The 24,379-nt window shown below is 50.6% G+C and overlaps 3 protein-coding genes across 7 annotated transcripts in view; all 3 read right to left on the minus strand.

Annotated features, from left to right (window-relative positions):
- Positions 1-73: 73 nt before the first annotated feature.
- On the minus strand, positions 74-9,916 carry LOC114798101 (homeodomain-interacting protein kinase 1-like). 2 transcript variants are annotated; one of them, XM_028993519.1, is made up of 17 exons: positions 9,691-9,916; positions 8,924-9,580; positions 8,232-8,605; positions 7,314-7,437; positions 7,060-7,179; positions 6,878-6,964; positions 6,610-6,791; positions 6,386-6,533; positions 6,086-6,290; positions 5,882-6,000; positions 5,566-5,682; positions 4,088-4,242; positions 3,847-4,011; positions 2,176-2,319; positions 1,902-2,098; positions 991-1,121; positions 74-917 (listed from the first exon to the last, which is right to left on the minus strand). In XM_028993519.1, exons 1-17 carry the CDS (start codon positions 9,727-9,729, stop codon positions 459-461), a joined length of 3,423 nt encoding a protein of 1,140 aa, XP_028849352.1. In that variant the 5' UTR covers positions 9,730-9,916; the 3' UTR covers positions 74-458. The 2 variants fall into 2 exon arrangements, with proteins under 2 accessions (XP_028849352.1, XP_028849353.1); XM_028993520.1 differs by lacking the exon at positions 5,566-5,682 and having other exon boundaries at positions 9,691-9,915.
- Positions 9,917-10,234: 318 nt separating this feature from the next.
- LOC114798102 (ubiquitin-conjugating enzyme E2 J2) lies at positions 10,235-13,483 on the minus strand. The gene is made up of 7 exons (XM_028993521.1): positions 13,326-13,483; positions 12,899-13,029; positions 12,753-12,793; positions 12,536-12,638; positions 11,706-11,844; positions 11,352-11,432; positions 10,235-11,268 (listed from the first exon to the last, which is right to left on the minus strand). Exons 2-7 carry the CDS (start codon positions 13,027-13,029, stop codon positions 10,984-10,986), a joined length of 780 nt encoding a protein of 259 aa, XP_028849354.1. The 5' UTR covers positions 13,326-13,483; the 3' UTR covers positions 10,235-10,983.
- A 1,420-nt stretch (positions 13,484-14,903) lies between these two features.
- Positions 14,904-24,379, minus strand: part of LOC114798373 (arf-GAP with coiled-coil, ANK repeat and PH domain-containing protein 3-like) — a 32,751-nt gene continuing 23,275 nt past the window's right edge. The window contains exons 11-26 of one of the 4 annotated variants that reach the window (XM_028994026.1): positions 23,432-23,544; positions 23,142-23,193; positions 22,753-22,853; positions 22,556-22,667; positions 22,251-22,459; positions 20,786-20,855; positions 20,608-20,702; positions 20,234-20,451; positions 20,052-20,153; positions 19,239-19,331; positions 18,935-19,155; positions 18,745-18,854; positions 18,552-18,662; positions 18,379-18,440; positions 15,550-15,652; positions 14,904-15,245 (exon numbers count right to left, since the gene is read on the minus strand). In XM_028994026.1, coding sequence (XP_028849859.1) covers positions 15,239-15,245; positions 15,550-15,652; positions 18,379-18,440; positions 18,552-18,662; positions 18,745-18,854; positions 18,935-19,155; positions 19,239-19,331; positions 20,052-20,153; positions 20,234-20,451; positions 20,608-20,702; positions 20,786-20,855; positions 22,251-22,459; positions 22,556-22,667; positions 22,753-22,853; positions 23,142-23,193; positions 23,432-23,544 — 1,779 coding nt within the window. In that variant the 3' untranslated portion in view covers positions 14,904-15,238. Of the gene's footprint in view, positions 15,246-15,549; positions 15,653-15,682; positions 18,441-18,547; positions 18,663-18,744; positions 18,855-18,934; positions 19,156-19,238; positions 19,341-20,051; positions 20,154-20,233; positions 20,452-20,607; positions 20,703-20,785; positions 20,856-22,250; positions 22,460-22,555; positions 22,668-22,752; positions 22,854-23,141; positions 23,194-23,431; positions 23,545-24,379 lie in introns of those variants that run through there. The other 3 variants (XM_028994025.1, XM_028994027.1, XM_028994028.1) reach the window with 3 other exon arrangements.

Below are 24,379 nucleotides of genomic sequence, written 5' to 3' on the forward strand. Positions count from 1 at the left end.
ACCAACCATTCCCATTTTATTAAGGTGGATCCATATAAATGGCCCACCCTGTAGATGGCGCTGTACAGCTGGGTACTTTGGCATTTCAGGCAGACTGAAATCGCAAAACATGACAGACCAATTGCGTCTCAGTTGTTTTTACAATAAGTACATTATCACAATATATGGTGATGTAATCGCATGATGACCCACGTATCAAGATATACATCGTATCGTGATAGGCCGCTCTCCTCCTCGTCCCGCCTCTCTCCTCCTCATTAGCATTTAAAGCTACAGACACCAAAACGGCACGTCCTGGGTAAATCTCAAAGTGGCCGTAATTCTGCACCGCGGCTGAATTTCGGAATGAGGCGTCAGATACAGAATTAGGGGACCAACAAGACATCAAGATACAGAAGGAAAAAATGTCAGAGGACCTTCAAAAGCAAAATTGGCGACCATTTCCCAGCCGCACCTCTTCACAGGAAGGGGTACTGGCTGAGTTTCCTCTGGTAAGGGGCATGGGCTGCGCCGGGACGGCTGTAGGGTGGGGCTGAGAGCTGCTGGTGGTGCTGGTTGTACTGGCCGGGGGCGTGGCCCATCAGGCCAAGGCTGCTGTTCTTCTGCAGCAGGCTGAGTGACGCGGAGTAGGGCCCGGCGGCGGCGGCGGCGGGGTGACCGTGGCGGCTGGAAGAGGAGGACGAGGCGGCGGCCGCTGCGGCGGCGTTGAGCTGGTCCACCGCCTGCGAGACTGACGCCAGTGCTGCGGAAGCCGGGTAGGCGTAGAGGTTGGGGGCGGAGCCGAAGAGAGAGTTTTCGTGCAGACGGTACGAGGAGGACGAGGAGACGGCCGTGGGAGGATAGGTGGGCTGCCGGCGAAGCGAACTGCTGCCACCCGCTGGCCGGTCGTGGGATGAAGACATCAGTGACTGCTGAACCTGTCACCACGACAGAATGAAAACGGATGAGGTCAGCGCAGGCAGCATGCGGTGCTGCTCGGCAGCTGCGTACCTGGCTCAGGTTGAGGGGCTGGGACCGGTCCCCCACGGCTCGCTGGTGCCACTCGTTACTGCCACCTGGAGGCCTGGCTGACTGTGAAGCTGCTGCTTTCTTAGCCTTTCCAGCAAAAGCACCGGGGAGATCTGAACGAAAAATTCAGAATAAAATATATCATATATATAAATATATCAAAAGTCATTAAAGTCCCAGACAGAGTGTCAATTATTAAGTCCATTTTATAACACAGTCCCCCTGTTAGACACAGACAGTGTTAAATTCACCCTAGTTAGGCTGTGCTAGTTAGGGTACCGGGCCACTGTAACCCCAATATACCACCATAACCACATATTTCAGTATCGGTCGTATGATGCCACCGTCTGACCTGCTTCTGTTTGTTTTTCTCCGAGACACGGAATCAAGCGTCCAGACTACTGGCAGACCCCAGTGAAGAGACCAGCAAATAAATCCTGGTTCCTGACAACTGCTTAACAAGGACATACCATGAAACAAACCAGAGGGTCACCACAGCCACCACCACCGTTACAACTACAGCTTCAGGGATCTTCAAGTGAACCAGTAGCACCATAATGGACACGTATTTTTCTCGTATTGGACAAACCATCACCAAACCATTTGCAGGCTCCCTCTACCCTGGAAGGGGGTCCCTCTCTGTTTCACTCCTTCCCAAAGTTTCTTAAGACCTTTTTTGTGTGGAGTTTTTCCTTGTGTGCAGAAGGGTCAAGTGTGGGGGGTGTCAACTGTAGGGCCTGTCAAAGCCCATTGAGACATACTGTATGTGATTTTGGGCTATATAAGAAATAAATGTAGTTGTTGATATAATGTGTGTGAATATTCAGTTTCTATTACAGATCGCAATATACATCTTTATAAACAAAGAGCCAATCAGTATGGCCACCACTGACCTAAAGTCCCACTGTCCCCAGGCTGGGTCTTCACAGAAGGCATGACAACAGCCAGGGACTTCGACTGGTGTGCCGACGCCTCGGCGAAGTCGGGCAGCTGCTTGGGACTCAGCGGGCTGCCGGTCGACGAATCGGAATCCTGAGAGTCGTGGACGGTCACGCAGCTGATGACGTTGGCTCTCTGATTAGCGCTGCAGCTGTTACAGAAAAACGCATTTTCATCTCTTTCTTATTTATGCGGACAAATTATGTATAAACTGTAAGTAAGCTGCACCTTGCAGGAGGGAACTTCCTGTCATCCTCGTCCTCAGTGTCACTGTGTATGGTGATTATGCTGACGGCAGGGCTTGGTGTGTCGGAGATGACAATTGGCTGGGACCGGTCACCTGATGATGCAGGCTGCAGGGAGGGCGTCGGCCTGGGAAGAATCACAAAAAGACACAACACTGATGGGATGGCTGGTTATGGTCTGAAAAGGTCCATTCTCCTAGGGCTGTGCGATAAAATTCATATTGCAATATAAGTTCAACCATACACGGTACATACAGCGGTATATAATTTGATTTTGAAAGGCGCAGCAGCAGGAAGTTGTATAATAGACTTTTTACAGGTACATCAGCATAACTGTATGCCAGATAAAACAATATTACATTTAGAGCATTTACCAGACCCCCTGATCCAGAGCGACTTATAATCAGTAGTTACAGGGACGTTCCCCTCCTGGAGACATTCAGGGATAAGTGTCCTGCTCAGGGACACGATGGTAGTCAGTGGGGTTTGAACCTGGGTCTTCTGGTTCATAGGCGAATGTTTTACCCTCTAGGCTACTAACCCCCTATATCTGGCCAATTCTAGTGATAGTGGAGGGTCACACCATAAAGCCAGTAAAATAGCAGGTATTTGTATGGTGCGAGTGATTATATAAAGTTTTAGGATTTTCTGTATTAAGCTGTTTATATTCAAAAAAAAAAAAAACAAACAGGCTAGGACCGCCCCTGGTCACGTCCATGCGTGGGTCAGCAGCCAATCGGTACCACTTGCCTGATCGGTACTTTGAAGACCTTTAAACTCTAGATTACTAGTCTAACATTTTGAAATAGATTATATTTAAGGCCTTATAACTCAAATTTAGGACTTTTTAAAGAACTGCGGAAACCCTGCCATGCACTCTGTCGGTTTAAATGATTCCAGGCCGGGTTACCTGGTCCAGAATATCCCAGATTGGCTGTTTTGGTCTGTCTGAATGATTCCAGGCTGAGTTACCTGGTCCGGAATCTCAGAGATTGGCTGTTTTGGTCTGTCTGAATGATTCCAGGCTGAGTTACCTGGTCCGGAATCTCACAGATTGGCTGTTTTGGTCTGTTTGAATGATTCCAGGCTGAGTTAGCTGGTCCAGAATATCACAGATTGGCTGTTTTGGTCTGTTTGAATGATTCCAGGCCCGGTTACCTGGTTCGGAAGCTCACAGATTGGCTGTTTTGGTCTGTCTGAATGATTCCAGGCTGAGTTACCTGGTCCAGAATATCCCAGATCGGCTGTTTTGGTCTGTTTGAATGATTCCAGGCTGAGTTACCTGGTCTGGAATATCACAGATTGGCTGTTTTGGTCTGTCTGAATGATTCCAGGCCCGGTTACCTGGTCTGGAATCTCACAGATTGGCTGTTTTGGTCTGTTTGAATGATTCCAGGCTGAGTTACCTGGTTCGGAATATCCCAGATTGGCTGTTTTGGTCTGTCTGAATGATTCCAGGCTGAGTTACCTGGTCTGGAATCTCACAGATTGGCTGTTTTGGTCTGTCTGAATGATTCCAGGCTGAGTTACCTGGTCCAGAATATCACAGATTGGCTGTTTTGGTCTGTTTGAATGATTCCAGGCCCGGTTACCTGGTTCGGAAGCTCACAGATTGGCTGTTTTGGTCTGTCTGAATGATTCCAGGCCCGGTTACCTGGTACGGTTGTCGGAATGTCTGGTTTTACTCCGTTTTCCTCCATTTGGTTGTACTCGTCCATGAGATGTTCCCATGTTCAGAGGTTGGGAAGATGGTAAGGACGTCTGAAGGGCTGCAGAGTCTTGCTGGCTGCTGCTGTCGCACGGGCCGCCATGGCGATTTCTGTGCACAGGCAGGAAGGCTGGATTAAGTACTGGATTTCGGGACTGAATTCTGACTGCTGCTCTTGACGACTCACCTCAGCCTGGCATTCTGCTGCCCCGCCCTGTCGGACAGCAGCGTCCCCACGGCGGGATCGTTGACCACTTGCTGCGCGTTGTGGATGGCCATTCCTGGCATCTGCTGCCAGGCAGACGGGATGAGAATCTGCTGGGTGTTTGGAGGCCATGTGTGCTGAACAAGCAAAAGGAAAAAGAGTCACGAACCCGTCATTACACCTTCACCGCCAGGTCCATCTGGAGACATTACTGCACGGGGCAACACAGGCAAACATGCAGGGACGAAACTTCAAACCCGAAAGCACCAACCGTTCTATGTAGCATTAGCTCCCGTTTCTATGGTGGCCAAGAAGTGCAAATCACATTAACAACATCTCAAGCACTTTTACCAAATCACCGAAAGACAATACGATCGGCCGGGAGTGTGTAGAGGGAGTAGAGGGAGGGGAGGGGAGGGAGGCTCAATTCTGCTCATACGCTGTTTAAAAAAAAATTATAAAAAAATCTAAAACACTGTCCATACGGAAACACAAAAGCGGGCCAGTCGGCTGGAATAACTGACATAAAACATCATACACTGACTTTAATTCACCCCGCACAACATGCACTTCCAGTCTAGCGCACCATCCTTTTCTTTAGGATTCACTGGTTGTACTTTTTTTTTTTTTTTTGGACTGACAAAAGTGTTTTCGCGTGATGTTAAAGGTCCCCTGTCATGAAAATGTGACTTCGTGAGATGATTTAACATTAATACGAGTTCCCCGAGCTGGTCCACGGTCTCGTAGTAGCTAGAAATGGCGGTCGGTGTAAAGAGGGTTTTGGTCGTTCTGCTTCACCGCTCAGACGGTCGGATCTGGAATTTGTCCCCATGTGACATCACAAGGGAAAAGGTCACCTCCTGATTCTCACGCTTTTTCCCCACCCCTCCCCTAAAACATTATCTCCACTGTTGGCTTCCAAACGTGCAAAGCATCGTAGTTGCTCGGTGATTGGATGTCAAAATGACTTTTTGAGACTCTGACTCGAGACTCTGAAGAACCAGCGGGTTCAATTCATTTTTCCTGGAAAAATACCGACACGACTTCCTGTCTGCAGTTTGGTGGACAGACACCTACATTTGAGATTATAGAACCTGCAGATAAATGGAACGTTACTCGGTTAAGACTAAAGAAGAGAGCTTCTAAATGAGAATGGGGGATAAATGGAGGATGTCTGGAATGTTTGCAAACAGCCATGCCTTGCAAGTCTGAGAAAAAAACCCTGAAAAAGAAAATGCTGCAGATAAAAACATTATTAAATCTGGATAAAATAAAGCTGGGAAGCAAAGTGGCAATGACATGAAGTCACTGGAAAAGGACGGAGCAACATTCCCGGTCGGACCTTTCTTAAGAAAAAGGGGAATTAGGGAGGGAAGCTGCTGCAGGCAGAAGCGCAGACTTATTAGCGCATGCGCCTCGCACTCCTGGAACGAGTCGGATGGAAGGAGGCGTGGTTTTACCAGCATGGCGGCACTCTGCTCCAGGTGACTCGCCCAACTGGTCCCACAGCCCAGCGACAGGGGGACCGCCGTGGACATTCGGGCCACCAGGGGTTGCAGGGAGGCTGTGGTCAAGCCCTGAGGAGGAGGTGTTTTGGGGAGAGGTGGGGATAAGGGGGAGGCGTGAGGGTTAGACTCTGGTTACCGAAGGGGAGAGAGGGAGGGGCTAGTGTCCATTCAGGGGTCTTCCAGTCCCCCGTAGGGGATTGTTCTACAGAGGAGCAGCACCCCTTTCCCAAAGGAAAAAAAAAATCTGCAAAAACACACACACACTCACCTGTGTCAGCATGCTGGGCTGAATGTGCAGAGACTGCGAGGACTGGTTCTGAGGCACCATTGGAACCGAGTTGTCCATCCTCACCGGGTACCCAGAGTGCTTACTGGACGTCTGGAGCCCTACGAGATCAGACCAGTGTGACACGCGGCCCCACCCACAGGAAATGCAGAGCAGCCGATATATACGGGCAGTGCATGCGGTCACCCTGGATGGTGGGAGGACAGACGATGAGGGTCTGCTGGAAGGGCTCGGCCTGGGGACACAGCTGAGGGGGCCGAGCCTGCAGCGGTACACTGGGCTGGGCCAGGCCCGGGATGTTGATGGTGGCCTGCTGGTACAGGCCAGGCTGGTAGTTGAGCAGAGGCACGTTGCTGCTCAGGGACAGAGACTGACCCCCCGTGGATGCCATCTGCCAGTGCAGACGGGGACAGATATCAGCGCAATTCATTATAATTGAAATAAATACATTTGTGAATATCATTCATCTTTTTAAAAGTTGGGTACCTGGTTGTGCTGGTTGAGTTGGCTACTGAAGGTCACCGTGAGGTTGGTAGCAGCACTGGGCGTGGCGTTGGTAAACAGGTTCTTTCCGTTGTCGAAGGCACTACAGCGGCGTTTACAGATCTCCATGTTCTGGAAGCAGGACTTCACGCTGCGCAGAGACGAGCAACTGTTAGCAGGGACGGGACAATACGTTGAAGATGAAACTACCGGAGACACGGTCGTACTGAGAGCTGTGAGGGAAGTGGAGCAGGTGGGTCATGGTGACAAACGGATGGTTGAGAGTCTTCATCGGGGTGATTCTCTTGTCTGCATCTAGAGTGAGCATCTTCTTCAACAGGTCGATGAACTCCCGTCTGTCCGCTTTCTCCGCCAGGACGTCCGTGCCCTCCAGGTTCGTCATGTTAACCTGGGCCAAATTTTAAAACGGTTTTGGCAACACAAACCGGAATAAATATTGGATGATGAATTAAAAATGCGTGAGTTCATAGAGACCTGCATCATGTCATCCAGACAGTTGAAGATGTACTTGCGCGCTTCCTTGGACTTGATCCCCATTTCCGCCTCGTGCTCCGCTGGCGTCTGCAGTTGGAAAAAGTCCCGTTTTTTCCCCCTCTACACACTGTAAAACTGTCCGAACGTGCCCCACACACACACACACACACACACACACACACCTTGAGTCTCCAGAGGGGAAAGCTGGAGTCGGGCCCGCGGTGGAAGAAGCGGCTGGTCTTGGTTCCGGCACTCAGTAGGTACTCGGCTGGGAGACCCTGGGTCTGGGAGATGTAACGGATCTGAAGCGGCGAAGGAAACGTCCAGTTAACTCCCAATCACCCCGAGTCAAGCAATTTAACAGGAAAAAAAAAAAAAAAAGAATTTGCTTAAAAACCTGCACCGGGACTCATGCCACGCCCGCCGGGGTCCTGACCTGATCGTATTCCGAGGCTCCGGGGTACAGCGGCCAGCCCAGGAACAGCTCGGCGATGACGCAGCCCAGGGACCACATGTCTATGGCCTCGCAGAAGGGCAGGCCGAGGATGATCTCAGGGGCACTGCAAGCACAAAGCACCACACTGTAGACCGAGAATGTCCAGCAGCGACAGGGACAGTCAAGGGTGCCCTAACCCTGACCCTAAAAGGATATAATTCCGGAATCTTTCCGTTATACACTACGTTGGGTTAGGCCAGAAAAGGGATATATATAATGGTGGGGGCCATGGGCGGGAAATGTGGGACATGTGGGACGCCCATAATAAGATGAAATATGATCACGTGACACGGACTGTCCCACTCGGCCCTCTGCCGACCCCGCCAAGTCACCTGCTGGTTCTCTAACGCGCTACCTTCACAAGTGGACTGCAACAACCTTCATCTGCCATCCTTTTCTCATGTATTTCATGGTAGTCCAGTGGTGACCAGAAGAGGACAGGGGTCCCTTTTTCTGAGTGTACGTTCCTCTCAAGGTTCTCTTCCTGTTAGAGGGACTTCTTTTCCTCGCCACTGGGCTTTGAGCTACGGTCATTTTAAAAAGTGCCGTATAAATAAAGATTAACGTACGACTATATACCATCACCAAAATACTGGCACATTGGACGTGATCTTTTCATGATGCTGGCCACGTGTGATCAAATCACTCGATAAATGAAACTACACGACTGGAGAAGACTGATTGATAAATTCTGCTGGTTGAGGACAGCCGCCGGCTTCCATTACCGCGGTTTATTTTAGTAAAAGTTTACAAAAAAAAGTTTACATTCATCATTTTGCCCAGCCCTAGTTTGAACCTGTGACCTTGTGGTCTTCTGGCTGGGATGATCTGGTACTGTTGGTGGCAGCTGGTGCTCACCGGTAGTACCGGGACTGCAGGTAGGTGGAGCACACGGCCTTGGAGACGTGGCTGGCGGAGCCGAAATCGATGACCTTGACGCGGTAGGGCTGGCGCAGCGGGTCCACCAGCATGATGTTCTCGGGCTTGAGGTCGGCGTGGATCAGGCCCAGGCTCTTCAGCTTCATGAGGGCGGTGGCCACCTGCTGCAGCACCGGCCGGATGCACTTGAGCATCAGCGGGCTGAACTTGCTGTGCTTGAGGAAGTCGTACAGGTTCTGCTCCAGCATCTCGAACACCAGGCACGTGTGGTTCTTGTGCTGGAAGCACTCGTACGAGCGCACGAAGTTGAACTCGTCCGCGTTCTCCGAGCTCAGCCGGCTCAAGATGCTCACCTGAGAGGCAGGAAGGACGGAAGAAGAAACGCTTCAGCACAGCACGCGGTGCACACGGTGAAACGTGTCCTCTGTATTTAACCATCACCCTTGGTGACAGTGGGCACCATGACAGGCGCCCGTGGAGCAGCGTGTGGGGACGGGACCTTCATCAAGGGGACCTCAGTGGATTCGAACCCACAACCTTCCGATTGCGGGGCCGCTTCCTCACAAGCTAGGCCACCACCGCCCCAAATGAGCGAGTAGTGGTGGCTGGGGACACATTTCACCGCGTCACCATGTGTTGAGCTGCAGGGTTTTACAATCATCTGCACAAACCTCTATCTGTCCTTGGCGAGCGTAGGAAGGGTGGTTCTTCAGGATTTTGATCGCTACGATCTCATTGGTTCCCCGTTTCCAGCACTTGGCCACTTGACCAAACGTCCCCCGGCCCAGGAACTCCAGGACCTCGTAGCTGTTGGAGACGGAGCAGAGGATCTCGTGCTGCACCAGCTGGTAGTCGCCCTCGCCGTGCGAGGTGCTGCTCTTGGTGGTGGAGGTGGAGTTGGTGATGGACTGGGCGGTGCCTGCACCTGCAGCCCCGCCTGCTCGGGCGGGGAGCACGGGGGCGGAGAGTTCCTCCAAGATCTGCACGCTGTCACTGCTGTCCACCCCCTCGCTCTTCCGCTTCAGGCTGCCTGGCTTGTGGCGGCCCGGCTCCCCCTGCTGGCTGGAGGACGCCACGGCTGAGGAGGAGGAGGAGGAGGAGGAAGAGGAGGGTCCTCCAGGGACGCTGCCCGTGCTGTCCGCCGCTCGGACCACCGTCTGGAAGGTGTTGGGGTCGAGGGTGGAGGTCGAGGGGGAGGAGCTCTGGAGGCAGCAGCTGGTGCCCACGTCCCACACTCGGGGCTCCACCTTCAGACGCTTTGAGCGGTGAAAGCCGCTGGAGGACACCGAGGGCGAGGAGAAGGCCTGGAGCGGCGCGGCCATGCTCGCCTGAGGGGAAACGGCACACGTAGGACACGTGACGTGACGTGACGCGTCGCGTCGCGTCCTGAGGCAAATCACCGATGGCGCGTCGGCGTCATGTTATTCTGCGCGGTTACCTGCTCTGCGTCCATCTCTCCGCACCGAGCCCCGGGCATCGACAGGCGCCGCCCACATGCCAGACCGGGGTCAAAGGTCGCGCTTCCCGTAATGCGCCGAGAAAACGCGCACCACCGACTACAGGTTACACTACGAAGGCGTCTCGAGGTGTTTCAACGCAAGCACGCTCGACACGGCTGCCCTTTCACACGAATATTTCCACTCGGTGGCGTGATCTTCATTAGACGTCCAGGTCCTCGGCAGCGTTCTTCATCACCACGAGTCCGGCAAAATCAATATGGACCATCTATTCTGGACATTACGGTATTTACGATGAGCTGGCGGTGTAGGTACAGCCAGAGGTTGTCCCGCTTCCAAATCCACACGATCATTACAACACAAGAACTTTACACCTTCAGAAGTGTCCTCTATGACGAGAATCATATGAATGCTAAATCAGGGTGGCCCCTCTATTCTGGACATTACGGTACTTACCATCAGCTGGCGGTGTAGGCGCATCCAAATCCACACGATCATTACAACACAAGAACTTTACACCTTCAGAAGTGTCCTCTATGACAAGAATCATATGAATGTTTATTTTCAAACCCACTGAGGAATATTGCACAAACGGTACAAACTGGAAACTCCAATGCTGATGTATATGTCGACTTATCACCCATAAGAGCAGAATACAGCATCTGCGAGAGATTGCACATACACAGCAACACCAGTTTTTAGTGTTCGACTCGCCTAGAAGAACCGAGGCCCGGTTAGCCGCGAAGCAGATCAAGTTATTCAACAGAAAGAGCCTTCAAGTAGTGTTTACGTAAGCGGAACTGGGCAGAATGTTAGTCCGTGTCTTATTTCCATGAAAATATGGAAGTCAAACATTACAGTTTTTTTTTTTTTCTTTTCTTTTTTTAAAACAAAAATCACAGTTACAAAGAATGCAACATATATTAGAGAAAAGTTCAGGAATGCTACCTGTTTATTCTTTTTTTACAGTCGACCCTCACTTCTGAGCAGAAAAGGGGGGAAAGGCGAGAAAGAACTACGGACGAGGTCGGCGTCTCTGGACAGAAACATGAGGGGCGGGCGAATAACTAGAGTTTTGCGCATTTTTGCTCCACAAACTTTAACTTGGCCTTTTGAATCCGGACCGTGGCCCCGCCTCGATTTGTCTCCGTCGGCCAATAAGACGCGGCCTGAGCGGAAGGGCTGGGGACATTTGGGAGGACGCGGCCGCCGTCTTCACCCCCCTTACCCATCTTGGTCGCGAGCGGGACCGTCTCCGTCCTCGACCGGGTTCTTCACTCCTGCGCGATGCTCCGCAGCACGTACTTGACCGTGTAGGCGAACGCGGCGAAGCCCACGATGACGAACAAGTTTGCCAAGGCTCCGCCCAGGAGTCCGTGGTTGCGGTTGACCTGCTGCAGGTCTGGGGGGTGGGCGGCTAGCGGGGGGGCGTGGCCGTTGAGGGGCGGGTGGCCGTTCTGGCCCTGGTGGGCGTCGCCGCTGGGCACCACGTCAGGTAGGGGCAGCGCCTGGGCGCGGGAGCTCAGCTCTTCCTGCAGCCGCTGCTTCTGCTTGATCTCCTGCGGACACGTTTTACAGGAAGCGGCCGGTTACCACGGCGACACGACGTTCTAATGTCCCGCGCATGCCGGTCGACACTTACATCAACAACGTCTGGAAACAGCTCGCAGAAAACTTTATCTTTAACGTTGAAGGCCAGGCTTTGGGAAGCCAGCTGTCTTTTCTAAAGAAACCAAACAAGCAACAGGTTAGAACCGCAGCACAGCACACAGTGACACGGTGAAACGTGTCCTCTGCATTTAACAATCACCCTTGGTGACAGCGGGCACCATGACAGGCGCCCAGGGAGCAGTGTGTGGGGACGGGACCTTCATCAAGTGGCACCTTGGCAGGTCGGGATTCGAACCGGCAACCTTCCGATTACGAGTCCGTTTCCCCACCCGCCGGGCCACCGCCGCCCCTTGATGGTAATAGTAATGGCCGGAACCGCGCTCACCGTGAAGTCGGACGTTTCTATGCTGCCGAGAGTTGGGCCTTTTTCCACCATGAAGCTCAGGAGCCCCGTCAGGATGGTGGACACGGACCACGCTGGGTTCCAGGTGTCCGGGTGAAAGTCTGTGATGGAAAGACACAACCTGCGGGGGGACAACGCCACAATCAGTCGGTCTCTTTAATCAGGACAAATGTTGGAACATTAACGTTAACCCCCCCAGCCTGTCTATGGTCCTACGGTGGCTAGAAATGGCGGTCGGTGTAAAGAGCGTTTCGGTCGTTCTGCTTCACCGTCCAGAGAGCGGCAGGTCAGACGGTCGTATCTGGAATTTGTCCCCTTATGACGTCATAAGTCACCTCCCGTTTCTCATGCTTTTTCCACCCAGAGAATTTCCCGCCCCTAAAACATGATCGCCACCGACCGTCATTTTACATTTACAGCATTTACCAGGCGACTTACAGCGAGTAGTTACAGGGACAGTCCCCCCCTGGAGACACTCAGGGTTAAGTGTCCTGCACAGGGACACGATGGTAGTAAGTGAGTCTTCTAGTTCATAGTCGAGTGTGTTACCCGCTAGGCTACTACCACCAGACGCGTGAAGCATTGCAGTCGGTTTTTGGATGTAAAAATTAGCACAAATTGATTTTTTTGTTCCGTCACGCGAGACTCTGAAGATCCAGCAGGTTCATTTTATTTTTATTCTGGAAAAACGCCAGACGTCTTCCTGTCTGCACCAAACATTGTGGTTGGTGGATGGTGTTGATGACGCTCAACTTCTAAAAGCCGCTCTCCTCCTCAAATCTGGCTGTGGGACTGGACCACTCGGCACCTACCTCGTGTTGCACTTAAACCTCCCGTTGGGCGTGATCATGTAAATGCTGGGGGGCTTGAAGGGAAACTCTCGCGGGAAAATCAGTTTGCCGTGATAGTAGCCACCTGACCGGTAAAAAAAACAAAAAAAAAAAACACATATATATTTATACACATTTATAAAACCTCCAGTGACAAGCATAATAACTACAGTAGTAACTACAGTAAAGGCTGAATTACCTTCATATGGAGTTTTTTCTGGACCCCGTACAAGATAATGCCTTAAAGTGGGAGCAGAGAAATGAAGAAGAGTTAAGAGTTTATTAACCGGCGGTCGGGTAGTTGGTTAAAACGCGGCGCCGGCCCGGTGTGCCGTGTCTCTCTACCATTCCAGGATGTTGGAGGGCAGCGGCTCGGCGCAGATGTACGGGACCGGGTCCTTCTTGATGCGGAGGTAGTCCTGCTTCAGCCGCTGCGTCGCTGTGGTCGGTGCCCTCTTGTTGGTGGTGTTGCTCATCTGTAAAGCGGGTTTAGGGGCAGAAACGTCACCTGGGGTGTAAAATTACCCTCCAGCCCGCCCCGAACCGCGGTCGCGTCCTGACAGCTCCAGCTGACCTGATCATTCTTCTCCCCCCCCCACAAACAGGGACATTACGAGCCCTGGAACCGAGTAGAGTCGCAGCTTCATATTTGAAAAATATGAAATTGCAGAACGACACCCGGACAGCAGCAGCACTACTGGCCAAGTTAGCCGCATGCTAGTAGAAGGAGGGAGAAGAACGTGGAAGTGAGCCGCCGCGCCCCGGCGCCTACCTCTTTAGAGCGGAGTCTCCGGCGGAGCCACTCGGCGAAACACACTCGCTGCTGGCGGCAGGTGCGACCGGAGGGCGAACTTGCGAAGGAAGGAAAATTAAAAAAAGCGCCAGTTGGTGCGAAACTGCTATCTGTCCCCCATTCCAATATGGCCGCCGCACACTTTAATCAGGAAGTGACGTCAGCGGCGTTCGTTTCCCTTCACTATATCGATACCGATACTTCATACAGTTGATAATATTTTAATCAATCAAATATGATGAAATGGTCGCTTGGCGCTATAACAATAAACAAATTATTACAGAAATGATATCATTGTACAAATAATTGTAAAATATCTCATGGGTTCACCTTCTGTAGAGGGTAAAAGGTCACGCTGGTCTCTACTCAGGTAGGTTCAGAGAAGACATGTCTACGTTCAGTGTATATTCACCATTTTCTGTGTTAGGTGGTGGTTTCCAACACGTAACACACCCACATATATACCACATAGTCCCAGGTTCGAACCCCAGAGCAGGACACTGAACCCTGAGTGTCTCCAGGGGGGGACTGTCCCTGTCACTACTGACTGTAAGATGCTCTGGACAAGGATGTCTGGTAAATGCTGTAAATGTACAACTACTGAAGAGTAAAGTGAAGTGACTGTGAAACACTGCAGCACAGCACATGGTGACACAGTGAAACGTGTCCTCTGCTTTTAACCATCACCCTTGGTCACAGGTGCCCGGGGAGCAGTGTGTGGGGACGGTACCTTCATCAAGGGGACCTACATTTACATTTACAGCATTTATCAGACACCCTTATCCAGAGAGACTTACAATCAGTAGTTACAGGGACAGTAACTTAAGGTTAAGTGTCTTGCTCAGGGACACAGTGGTAGTAAGTGGGATTTGAACCCAGGTCTTCTGGTTCACAGGAGAGTGTCTTACCCACTAGGCTACTACCACCTCAGTGGCACCTTGGCAGATCAGGATTCAAACTTCTGATTACGGGGCCGCTGTCTTAACCGCTAGGCCACCACAGACCCCTGGTGTACTCACATTAGCAGACGACCACTAATTAGCAGAACAAACGTCATTCTTCTTCACTTCATATCATCACATGGTCATAGTGTACAACACATGCCACCTAAACTATTCAAATATTCAGAATCGCAGCAGATGTGTGTAGAATTCAGGGAATTCACCAAGGGAGAGGACAAGTTCCATTTTTCCATTCCAAAAAGGCACCTTTCACCACTTTATTACACTTTGCAGATATATTAGCATTTGTCTCCACAATAAACAATGATCTTCCATTAGCTGCGCTACACAGGCTCACTTGACAATACATGGTGAGAAGACTGGGTGGTTGTAGCCTAGTGGGTAACACACTCGCCTATGAACCAGAAGACCCGGGTTTGAATCCCACTTACTACCATTGTGTCCCTGAGCAATAACACTTAACGCTCTGGATAAGGGCGTCTGGTAAATGCTGTAAATGTAAATGTACTATACCAGTATAGCCAGCCCAATTTCTGAAAGTAGATACACTGGCATGCACGTTAATCTATGAGGTTATTAACCTAGCATTGTCACGGATAAGAAAATAAAGATCCCAACATGCTCCAGAATATTCTTTCAAAGCATTTTAAATTTGAACAGTGAAGTCCTTCCAAGCATTGGTATCAACGGAAAAAAAAACAACCAGACTGAACTGGGAGGACAAGACCAGCCCGTCCCCCGTAAAGCTTTAATGTACATAAAACCAACAGTTCACACCGCACCACAACGGTAAATATCTTCACGTGCCGCTTCTCTTCACACTCAGCATCAACTCTCTAATGCGTAACACTTGTGAGGAAGATGTTCATCTCAGGCACAAGCGCTGAAGAGCCGTTGTTCTTCCAGCATCTGCAGCCTTTACCATTCTGGTCATATTCTGAAAATAAAAGAACATTAAAGTGGCATAAGAGCATCATGAGAGTCATAAAATCATGTTTGCTTTGCTTGTCAATGTTATTTATCGCTACCAAATAAAAAAAAAACCTTGTAAATCAACCATTTTCTATCACAAAAGGCTTCTAATTCTGCAACAAGCCTCAGCTCAATACACTACTAAAGCCCTGGAAGGTCTGGAACTCAAGTTCCTTTACTTCTCTACAAAATAAAAATATAACAGACAAATCGTGAACTGGTTCTTTGTAATACGAGACATTTTGGCTGGAACTTTCCACTGTGAATACCTGAAGGAGTGTCGGAAATGCACACTCCTGCGCTTCAGCTTCTCGGGATTGTGGGACGCCATGTGAGAGAATTCCCTGAAGATGTCCAGGTAAGTAGTGTCTCCTAAAACACAAAGGGAGCTTGATTTCCACAAGTAATTCAACCAACTGTGTCCAGTTCCATGCTGAGCAGCCGGCCTCTTGATATGACGATCACAAGAGATGCCATTAAAAGAAAATCAGTCAATTTTACCACCTGCAGTTGATCTTCACTGGTGTACATTTACATTTTACTTTCTTGGACCTTCTCTGAGCTCTGAGTGTTGGTCAGGCCACTAAAAACCAAACTCAATCAATCATGTCAGACGTTAATAGGCCTTGTCTACATGAGAGACACTGAAGATCCTTCAGCAAAACTGAAGTCATGTATGTGAGTATATTTTTAAGTATAAATTTGCACGTAAGAAAACAAATAAATAAATATTTTTCTAACTACAATATGTTAAAATGCATTGTCAAATTCGCATTTTATCACAATATTTATAGCATTCGTCACTGTCCTGTAAATACCAGTGGACCAGGACTGAATGTCCAGCATTTATCAGCCTTTTTAAAATGCAGTTCCTCAAGGAAGTGAAAAATCATCTTTAAAAATGTGCTCTCTTTAAACCACGCTCATGACCTGTTCCATCACCGCTGCCATCAGGGCACGAAATGCCACTTCATCCCCACCTCCAGTTCAATTCTGTTTCTATTCCATGTGCAATAAGGTTTCGTGCAGATTGACAATCTGCCTATTTCATCTCTTACATTTTAATTTTATACCCTTTTTGTATGATATTAGTATATATGCTAGCTTTCTCTTTTATTTATACTTTCTTAATTCTGTATTTCTCCTTTTTTATATAGATACGTCTCTGGCACAGGTACTGCACCTAAATTGGTTTGTTCTTCACTTCAGCCAGACTGAATCGTTGTAATGAAGGAATAAAGGCCAGCTGTGGGCACATCACTTTATGTTCCTGCTGATGGATTTAACAAAGAAGATCTGTCTTCTCCTCCCAGTGCGCCCAGGCGGATGGATGTTAATTATGTTAGCGGCTGAGAGGAAGCAGAAACAGAAAAGAAGCAGACAGCAGACAGACCAGGTTAGATGTTTAATCATGTTCTTCATTTATTCTCATCGTTTCCAGTAGTTTTTCGTGTTGGTTTAAAGAGGACAACAGGAAAAGGGAAGCAAACGAAATCAGGTTAAAAAGGAGCGCAGAGGTGCAGGTTACACACAGATCGTGAGAAAATTACAACATTACAGACCATCGCAAGAAAGAAGAAGTAAAAGAAACGGAGGAAGCGAAAGGGGCGGAGCTTATTTACAGCTTTTCACTGCTCCAGTAAACCCAGCAACCCTTCTCACAGTTTATTCCTGTTTTTTTGGTCTGCCATGGATCATCACTCATCCTCATCATCATCCCCTCTGTGTTACGAACGCTGATGTAAGCAGGATCTGTGAACTCGTGGCTTGCTGGTGAACAGGTCACATGACATCACTGTTTACACGAGCTGGTGTGGGAATGTGGGAAGTCATTTGGTCCAGTTTTCAGCACGAATAATCTATTTTGCACGTAAAAAAAAACGTACTGCAGCCGGTGCTTTTACCAGGCGCCGCCGCCCCCCCCCTCTACAGACCTCAACATTTGGCATCAGGCGGAGAGGATAGTCCACAGTTCTACAACACGGCAAAAATGTACATACACGGACTGGAGCAATCAGACAGAAACCCATGCACTATTCACACAATATGTATAAACTAATAACAGCTACTACTGCCATAATTCATCCCGGTAGCATCGAGTAAACACGTAGGACGCCTGGATTGTGTTTTATGGAAAATTGGTAGAGTAATTGTACTCGGTTGTGAGTTGTGTGGTTCAAATATGCATAGTTTTTTAAAAATACTATTTTCCACAGTATTGGTAAAATCACAATAGAAACTTGCAGAGAATTTGTATTTAAATTATCATTGCACTATTGCTCTGGGTAGTCTTTCATAAATTCAAATAAAATGGATCCTCATAAGTAAGAAAAAAAGAACGTAAGGATTGCTAGGAAAAGTGCATCATGGCGTAATTTTTTTCTAATAAAAAGTTCGTCTAGACCTCAATATTTACGTGTTTCTTTTTTTTTTTACGATATATATATGTTACATCACAGTTATACCCCACCTCCCTTCCATGAATTCATGCGCTTTCTGTTGTAAAGGGCCCTGGTAACGTTCTCACAATGTTCAAAAATGCAGGAAACAGGCGCTTCATGCCACTAGAACAACGAGCTGTAATACAGTTAATAACCTAACGCACGAACTGGACAGAGGAAGGAAGACGACTAAAGAACGAGCTTAAGAAAGGCGCCAGAACCCGGCCTGGCGGGTTGTGCGGTATTAGAACCCCGCATGTCTGTCCCTTTCATAGTGTAGTGGTTACTGTAAAAAAAAAAAAACGCCCATCCCATGCGTGCCAATGAAACGATTTTGAAAGCGTTATTAAACTGTCAGCAGGTGGCGCTGCAGAGCTGCCGCCCAGCGAGTAGGTCCGGCGTTTTGGTCCATGCTGCTTTGACCCTGTCACCCGTTTTTAGCTCAGTGCATTTTAATCTCTGAAGTCAGGAAGTAGCCGCCGCCCGGTACGGGAGCGGGACAACCAGCAGCTCTGAAGCCTGTTGGGAATTTTGGACGTTCCCGTCGAAAATTCCCAACAGGCCGGAGCGTTCAGCACTCGGCTATGTTCAGGCAGATGAACTCCTGTATGCATCGCTTGTACTGCTGCTCTGTGGGGCTGCTGCTGGGGTATTGACCTGGCTGCCCGAACGGCCCCTCCGACTCGCGCATCTCCTCGTTCATCCGCGCCAAGCGCAGCCTGAGGGCGGGAGAGAGAGAGAGAGAGAGAGAGAGAGAGAGGCGTGGCGGTTAAACAGCTTGAACCCTCCCTCGGAACCACTGCTCGCGCTGAGAAACGGGAGACCCCTACAGTGTGACGATGTCGGCGTTGGCCGACTGCACCGCGATGCTCAGGGGGTCTTGACCGTCTTCGTCGCCGTGGTTTTGTGTCGCCCCTCGTTTGAGGAATAAACACACCTGCCTGTAGAATCCAAAATAAAATGCAAATGAAAGGTGGAATATTATTAATGGTGCTGCGTACGGCCGCAGGTGAACCAGCTGACCCCGTGTGGCCCAGGTAGGTGGCGTGGTGGAGCGGTCCCCGCCCTTTGGCGTCGGTCTGGTTGACGTCGGCGGCGTTCTGCAGCAGGAATTCGCAGGCGATCAGCGAGCCCTGTGATCGGACAAACGGGGTGTTGAGTGCCGCGGCCGTTCTACCCGCCGGCCCCGAGGGCCCCGCGGCGCCCCACGTACCCCAATCACAGCCTGGATGAGGGGACCTTTGCCCTCGTCCCCGTCGTTGGCGGCGTTGACGTCGGCGCCGTGCGCCAGAGCCTCGGCCATGACGGGCAGGTTCCGGGCGCGAGATGCCTTGTACAGCAGCGCGCCGGGATCCAGGTCCCGCGCGTCCTCGGGGTCCGACACCTCCGGCTCCATCTCCGCCTCTCCGCTGGAGTCTTCAGACGCCTCACGCTCTACGCGGGACACAGCGGAGGGGACGGGGACGTTCAGGAACCGTCGGGAACCGGTCAGGAGAAGTTTTTTTTCCTTCACCCACCTTCCTCTGTGACGCTGTCGACCACCGCGCCGAACACCAGGATGTCGGTGCTGCCGTCGGTGCTGCCGCCGAGTCCACTGTCACTGCTCAGACCTGCCGGACCGGCAAACGCCAAGCCGGGGACACGTTAGACGGACGCCTCGCCCTCACCACGAATTACCGAAATCACGCCACTGACAGCGCCATCTAGAGGTCGACCTCAGAAACGTCAACAACTACAAATCCAAATACAAATGGTTTTTTTTTTTTTCTGTGAAGTGATTGTCACATGTGATACACAGCAGCACAGCACATGGTGCACACAGTGAAATTTGTCCTCTGCATTTAACCATCACCCTGAGTGAGCAGTGGGCAGCCATGACAGGCACCCGGGGAGCAGTGTGTGGGGACGGTGCTTTGCTCAGTGGCACCTCAGCGGCCCCTTGGCGGATCGGGATTCGAATCGGCAACCTTCTGATTACGGGGTCGCTTCCTTAACCGCTAGGGCCACCACTGCCCTTACATTCACATCTACATTTACAGCATTTACCAGACGCCCTTATCCAGAGCGACTTACAGTCAGTAGTTACAGGGACAGTCCCCCCCTGGAGACACTCAGGGTTAAGTGTCCTGCTCAGGGACACGATGGTAGTAAGTGGGATTTGAACCTGGATTCGTGGGCGAGTGTGGTACCCACTAGGCTACTACCACCAACCAAGCTGAAAATGCACTTACATTCACGGACCGACTACACAACTGCTTGATCTTTTTTTCAAGCTGAAGAACGGCAATTAATATCCATAATCACCAAGATTTCCTGCCATGGTTACTTACTGCGAGGTCCGGAGCCCGTGTCAAAGTAGGAGAACAGAGAGTCCAGTTCATCAGGACAGAAGAGCGACTCCCGACGGAACTTCCTCTCCAGAGCGGCGGCAGCTGGAGGTGCAGAATCACACCTTCAATCATCTACATACTCTGGTGCTGAAGTGAAACTCCAGCTGGACCCTGGCGGGTACCTGAGGACAGGGTGGCCGGCGAGGCGCTGCCAGGCTCCTGCCTGTACTTGGGACGGGTTTTGGGGACGGTGGTGGCGCTGTGGTGCCGCCTGCACTTCTTGGTGCTCCAGCGACGCTCCGACTTGCGTTCGCTGTTGACCAGAACCTCCCCGGTCATCATCTTCTTCAGGAACTTCTTCTCCACGTACTTGGCCTTGATCCAGGTCTCCTTCTCCTGCCTGAGAAGGATTACAACGTCACATTTAGAGCCACCAATGATGACCTGACAGAGTTCAGAAGTGACAGGGAGACACTCGGGGACACGATGGTAGTAAGTGGGGTTTGAACCTGAGACTCTGTGCTCTTCTAGGCTGCTACCAGGATTCCTCGCTTACCTAGAGCTGTTAGGTCCAGGTTTCCTCAGACCCAGCTCCTCGCATCTTCCTTCATAAATATGGTTGATGATGCTGTTGCCCAGTTCACACATCAGCTGAGAACACAGACAGAGACGAGTTACAAACGTCCTCTTAGAACCTGCAGCAGCGACCTCCACAAAAACTAAATTCAACTCACCTTCAGCAACTCCGGTTCCCAAGTGTCGAGGGTCAAGGAGCGAACTTTGGAACAGTGCACCCCCAAACTCCTGAAAAAGTGAAGTAAAGTGAAGTGATTGTCACTTGTGATACACAGCAGCACAGCACACGGTGCACACAGTGAAATGTGTCCTCTGTATTTAACCATCACCCTGAGTGAGCAGTGGGCAGCCGTGACAGGCGCCCGGGGAGCAGTGTGTGGGGACGGTGCTTTGCTCAGTGGCACCTCGGTGGCACCTTGGTGGATCGAGATTCCAACCGGCAACCTTCTGACTATGGGGCCGCTTCCTAAACCGCTAGGCCACCACTGACCCCATGATGCGAGGAAAAAGTTACCCGGCGAAAACCTCCACCTGAAGATGGTAGCGGGATCTGTTGTGGGGAACCGCCGGGCTGCCCGCGCTGTTGTGCAAATGAACATTCCGCCCGCAGCGCCACCACGTATCCAGGCAACCTGGCTCACAAAGGCGCCGTTCCACCGATTCGAGTAGAAAAGCTCGGTTGGAGCCCAGCGTGAGAAGATCGGCGCTCTGAATATTCCTCCGGGGACGGATGAATATGCGGCGCCGTTGGTGGGGGCGTGTCACAACGTGCCTTCTGCCCCGCCCCCTTCACTGAGCACAATTTCGCCAAATTGGGATTCATTAGCAACTTAAGTGCAGCAAACGAGCTCGGGCCAGTGGTGCAGCAGGCGGAGTCTGCAGACAGCGGCGTGCTCCACCAGGGGCGTCTATTTCTGCCATTCGTGGTGTCCACACAGGCGTTTTTCTGCACCAGCATTCATGATTGTCAAATAGACGACGCCTTCAGCAATTTCTTGGCACCAATTTCTGCCAAAATCCCTCCGGTCACTGAACGGCACTGAACATTAAACAGAGTCAATCAAACGCAGCTACAAAGCGCAGAAAAAACGTTCATTTAGACGAGGCCGAACTCAGACCACGCCGCCACGTCACAACTTTTCAACTAGACAATCACCAAGCAAGTAATCAATTATGTTCTGGAATCATCCACGTCTTCCCAAGTTCTCCACACCGCCCCTCTGCAACGTTCCCTCCACTGGCTCCCAGTAGCTGCACGCATCAGGTTCTAAATACTGATGCTGGCCTACAAACTTCCCCTGGAGGTCAGAACAGTTCAGCCACTGAGCACCTTCACACGGCAGCTCAACACCTTCCTCTTTAGAGAAGATTTAGATGAACTTGTAACCTTCTTCTTGTCTGACTTCTGTATAGAAACTAGAACAGAGTGAATAAAAAGATTGTATTCATAGTTGGGGGTCCTAGTGACCCAGAACTGACCACTTCATCCATGGTGACATGGAAGCAGGTTGTAAGTCGCTCTGGATAAATGCCGTAAATGTAAATGTAAATGTAAACTGAGATTCATTTCAACACCCGTATTCTCCACCACATGAAGCCACGCAGCTCCGAGGCGCCCCCTACCTGTGGATGCCGGAACACTCGATGCAGAGCAGGATGCCCAGGTTGATGCTGGCCCAGCGCGGGTCGGCCTGTCCGCAGTCACAGCACCGCTCGTTCCCCGGCAGGGACTGGATCCGCTGCAAGATGCTCTCCCCCCGGGCCACGCGCTCCCGCGACTCGCTGGCCGAGTCGATGCTGCTGGTGGACGGAGAGGCGGTCCTGTCCAGGCGCTGGGGGCGGCACAACCAACAGAATCCGGACACATCTAAGGGACGGAAGACTTCGGGGGACATTTTTTTGGAGGCTTGATGGCTTTGAGCTTTTACCTCGATGTAGTAGGTGTCCGGACTCTCGCGGTACGCCGAAGCGATGCTGGCCTGGACAGCCAGGATCCAGGCCTGGCGGAGCTTCTCCGACTCGGCCTGCAACATGCAGCTCCTGCCGACACAGACGCACGGTAATTCCAAGATATTTCAAATCTGCTGTAACTAGAGAGCAAGATAAAAAAAAAAAAAATTCTCACTTGGTGGGCGAGACGACTTCAAAGCAGAACCTCCTCTCAATGTCCTCACAGGGCTTGACGGAGCAGAGCCGGAGGTCCTCCACCACCACCGTCAGGGAGTCCTGGGGGTCACAGGAACAGCAGCTATTGATGGAAGTCTATCTGGACCTCCATCGATATGCAAACGCGGTGATTAAACGCGGCGTCTCTTTATCCGACCGCCGCGCGTCACCTTTTCACCCGCTATCATCTTCTGCAGCACTTTGACCCGCAGATGAACAGGCAAACATCTGCACCACTTTAAGATCTCAGGGGGCTTTCTGGCTAATGCACGGCTGCCGTAGCACGTTTGCCAACTTGGAAACGCAGCACTTGATCCGGATCATAAGCTGAGGAGGAAATGGACTTGCCTTGAGCTTCTTCTGATAGACCAGCTGGCTGTTCTGTATGGAGAACCACCGCCTGGAAGATGAATAAAAGATGGAGGTTAGATATGGACGAGCTGAAGCAACACGCGTCTGGCCACTTCTGTCAAGGAGTTAAGAGCCTTGAGTGAAGAGAGGGACACGGCCGGTCCATTAAACTGACAGGGGTTAATGCTGCAATGGGGTCACATTGATTCCATAAAAAGGGTCATAAATTGCAATGTTCTCAGCTATCTGCGTGTTCAGAAGAAGCTGAGCTGGTTGGAGGGACGGACCTGTTCCACGTCTTGAAGGCGTTGCTGGCTCTCTTGAAGAGGTAGCCCTCCATCACCACTCCGTTGGGAGCATCGACGTTAAATTCGGCTTTGGAGTCGTCGTACGAGAAGTCCTGTCAAAAGCAGGATATGCTCGACTCAAAACAAGTAAAACATCACATCAATGAGGGAGCATCGTCAGAGCGAAGGCGGTACGCCGTTCTATTAATAATAATTATAATACGTTTTATTTATAGGTGCCTTTCTGAGTAAAAACATCACACAGTTCTAATGTTCCATTTTTACACCATCAAGCTCCGAGACGCTACCTGAACAATCTGGTTGGCACCATCACCAAAGCGCTTTTCCAATATCTTCTACATTTTTATAAACGTTGATATTGTTAAATTAATAAACTGTAAAACTCTAAAAGGTCCTCTCACCCATGACCATCCAAACACACAAGTTCACAACACAAACCAGGCAGTATGGCCCACTTTCTAATACAGAGATAGATAGATTCATCCCACCCGGTCCTGTCTGAGTCCCACCAAGGCTCCATGCGGTCCAGAAAAACGTCCACCGCTCCGTCTTTCACCCCACCCATGTCCCCTGGACCTCATTGATCCAGGCGGCTCCTTATCTCCACTACAGGCCCATCTGGTCCAGCCTCGTCTCTAACTAATTAACACTTGCAGTCCGCATTACAGAATGTTCTTCAGCGTTCTATATGAACAACCTATCAGAGACGACGATGCAGAATCTGACATGAACTATGGGAAACGTACACAAATGGAAAAAAATTCAGGGAAAAAATTCTCGTCCTGAACTGTAACCCACAGAGTTCAGCATGAACTATTCAGTATTACACACACACACACACACACTGTTCTAAACATGAACTAATCAGCTGTAAACTTCCCCTCGTACACACACCAGTTCAGATAAGTTATTGTTCCGTCAGCTCGC

The sequence above is a fragment of the Denticeps clupeoides genome, chromosome 10, assembly GCF_900700375.1.
Source record: "Denticeps clupeoides chromosome 10, fDenClu1.1, whole genome shotgun sequence".
Lineage (NCBI taxonomy): Eukaryota > Metazoa > Chordata > Actinopteri > Clupeiformes > Denticipitidae > Denticeps > Denticeps clupeoides.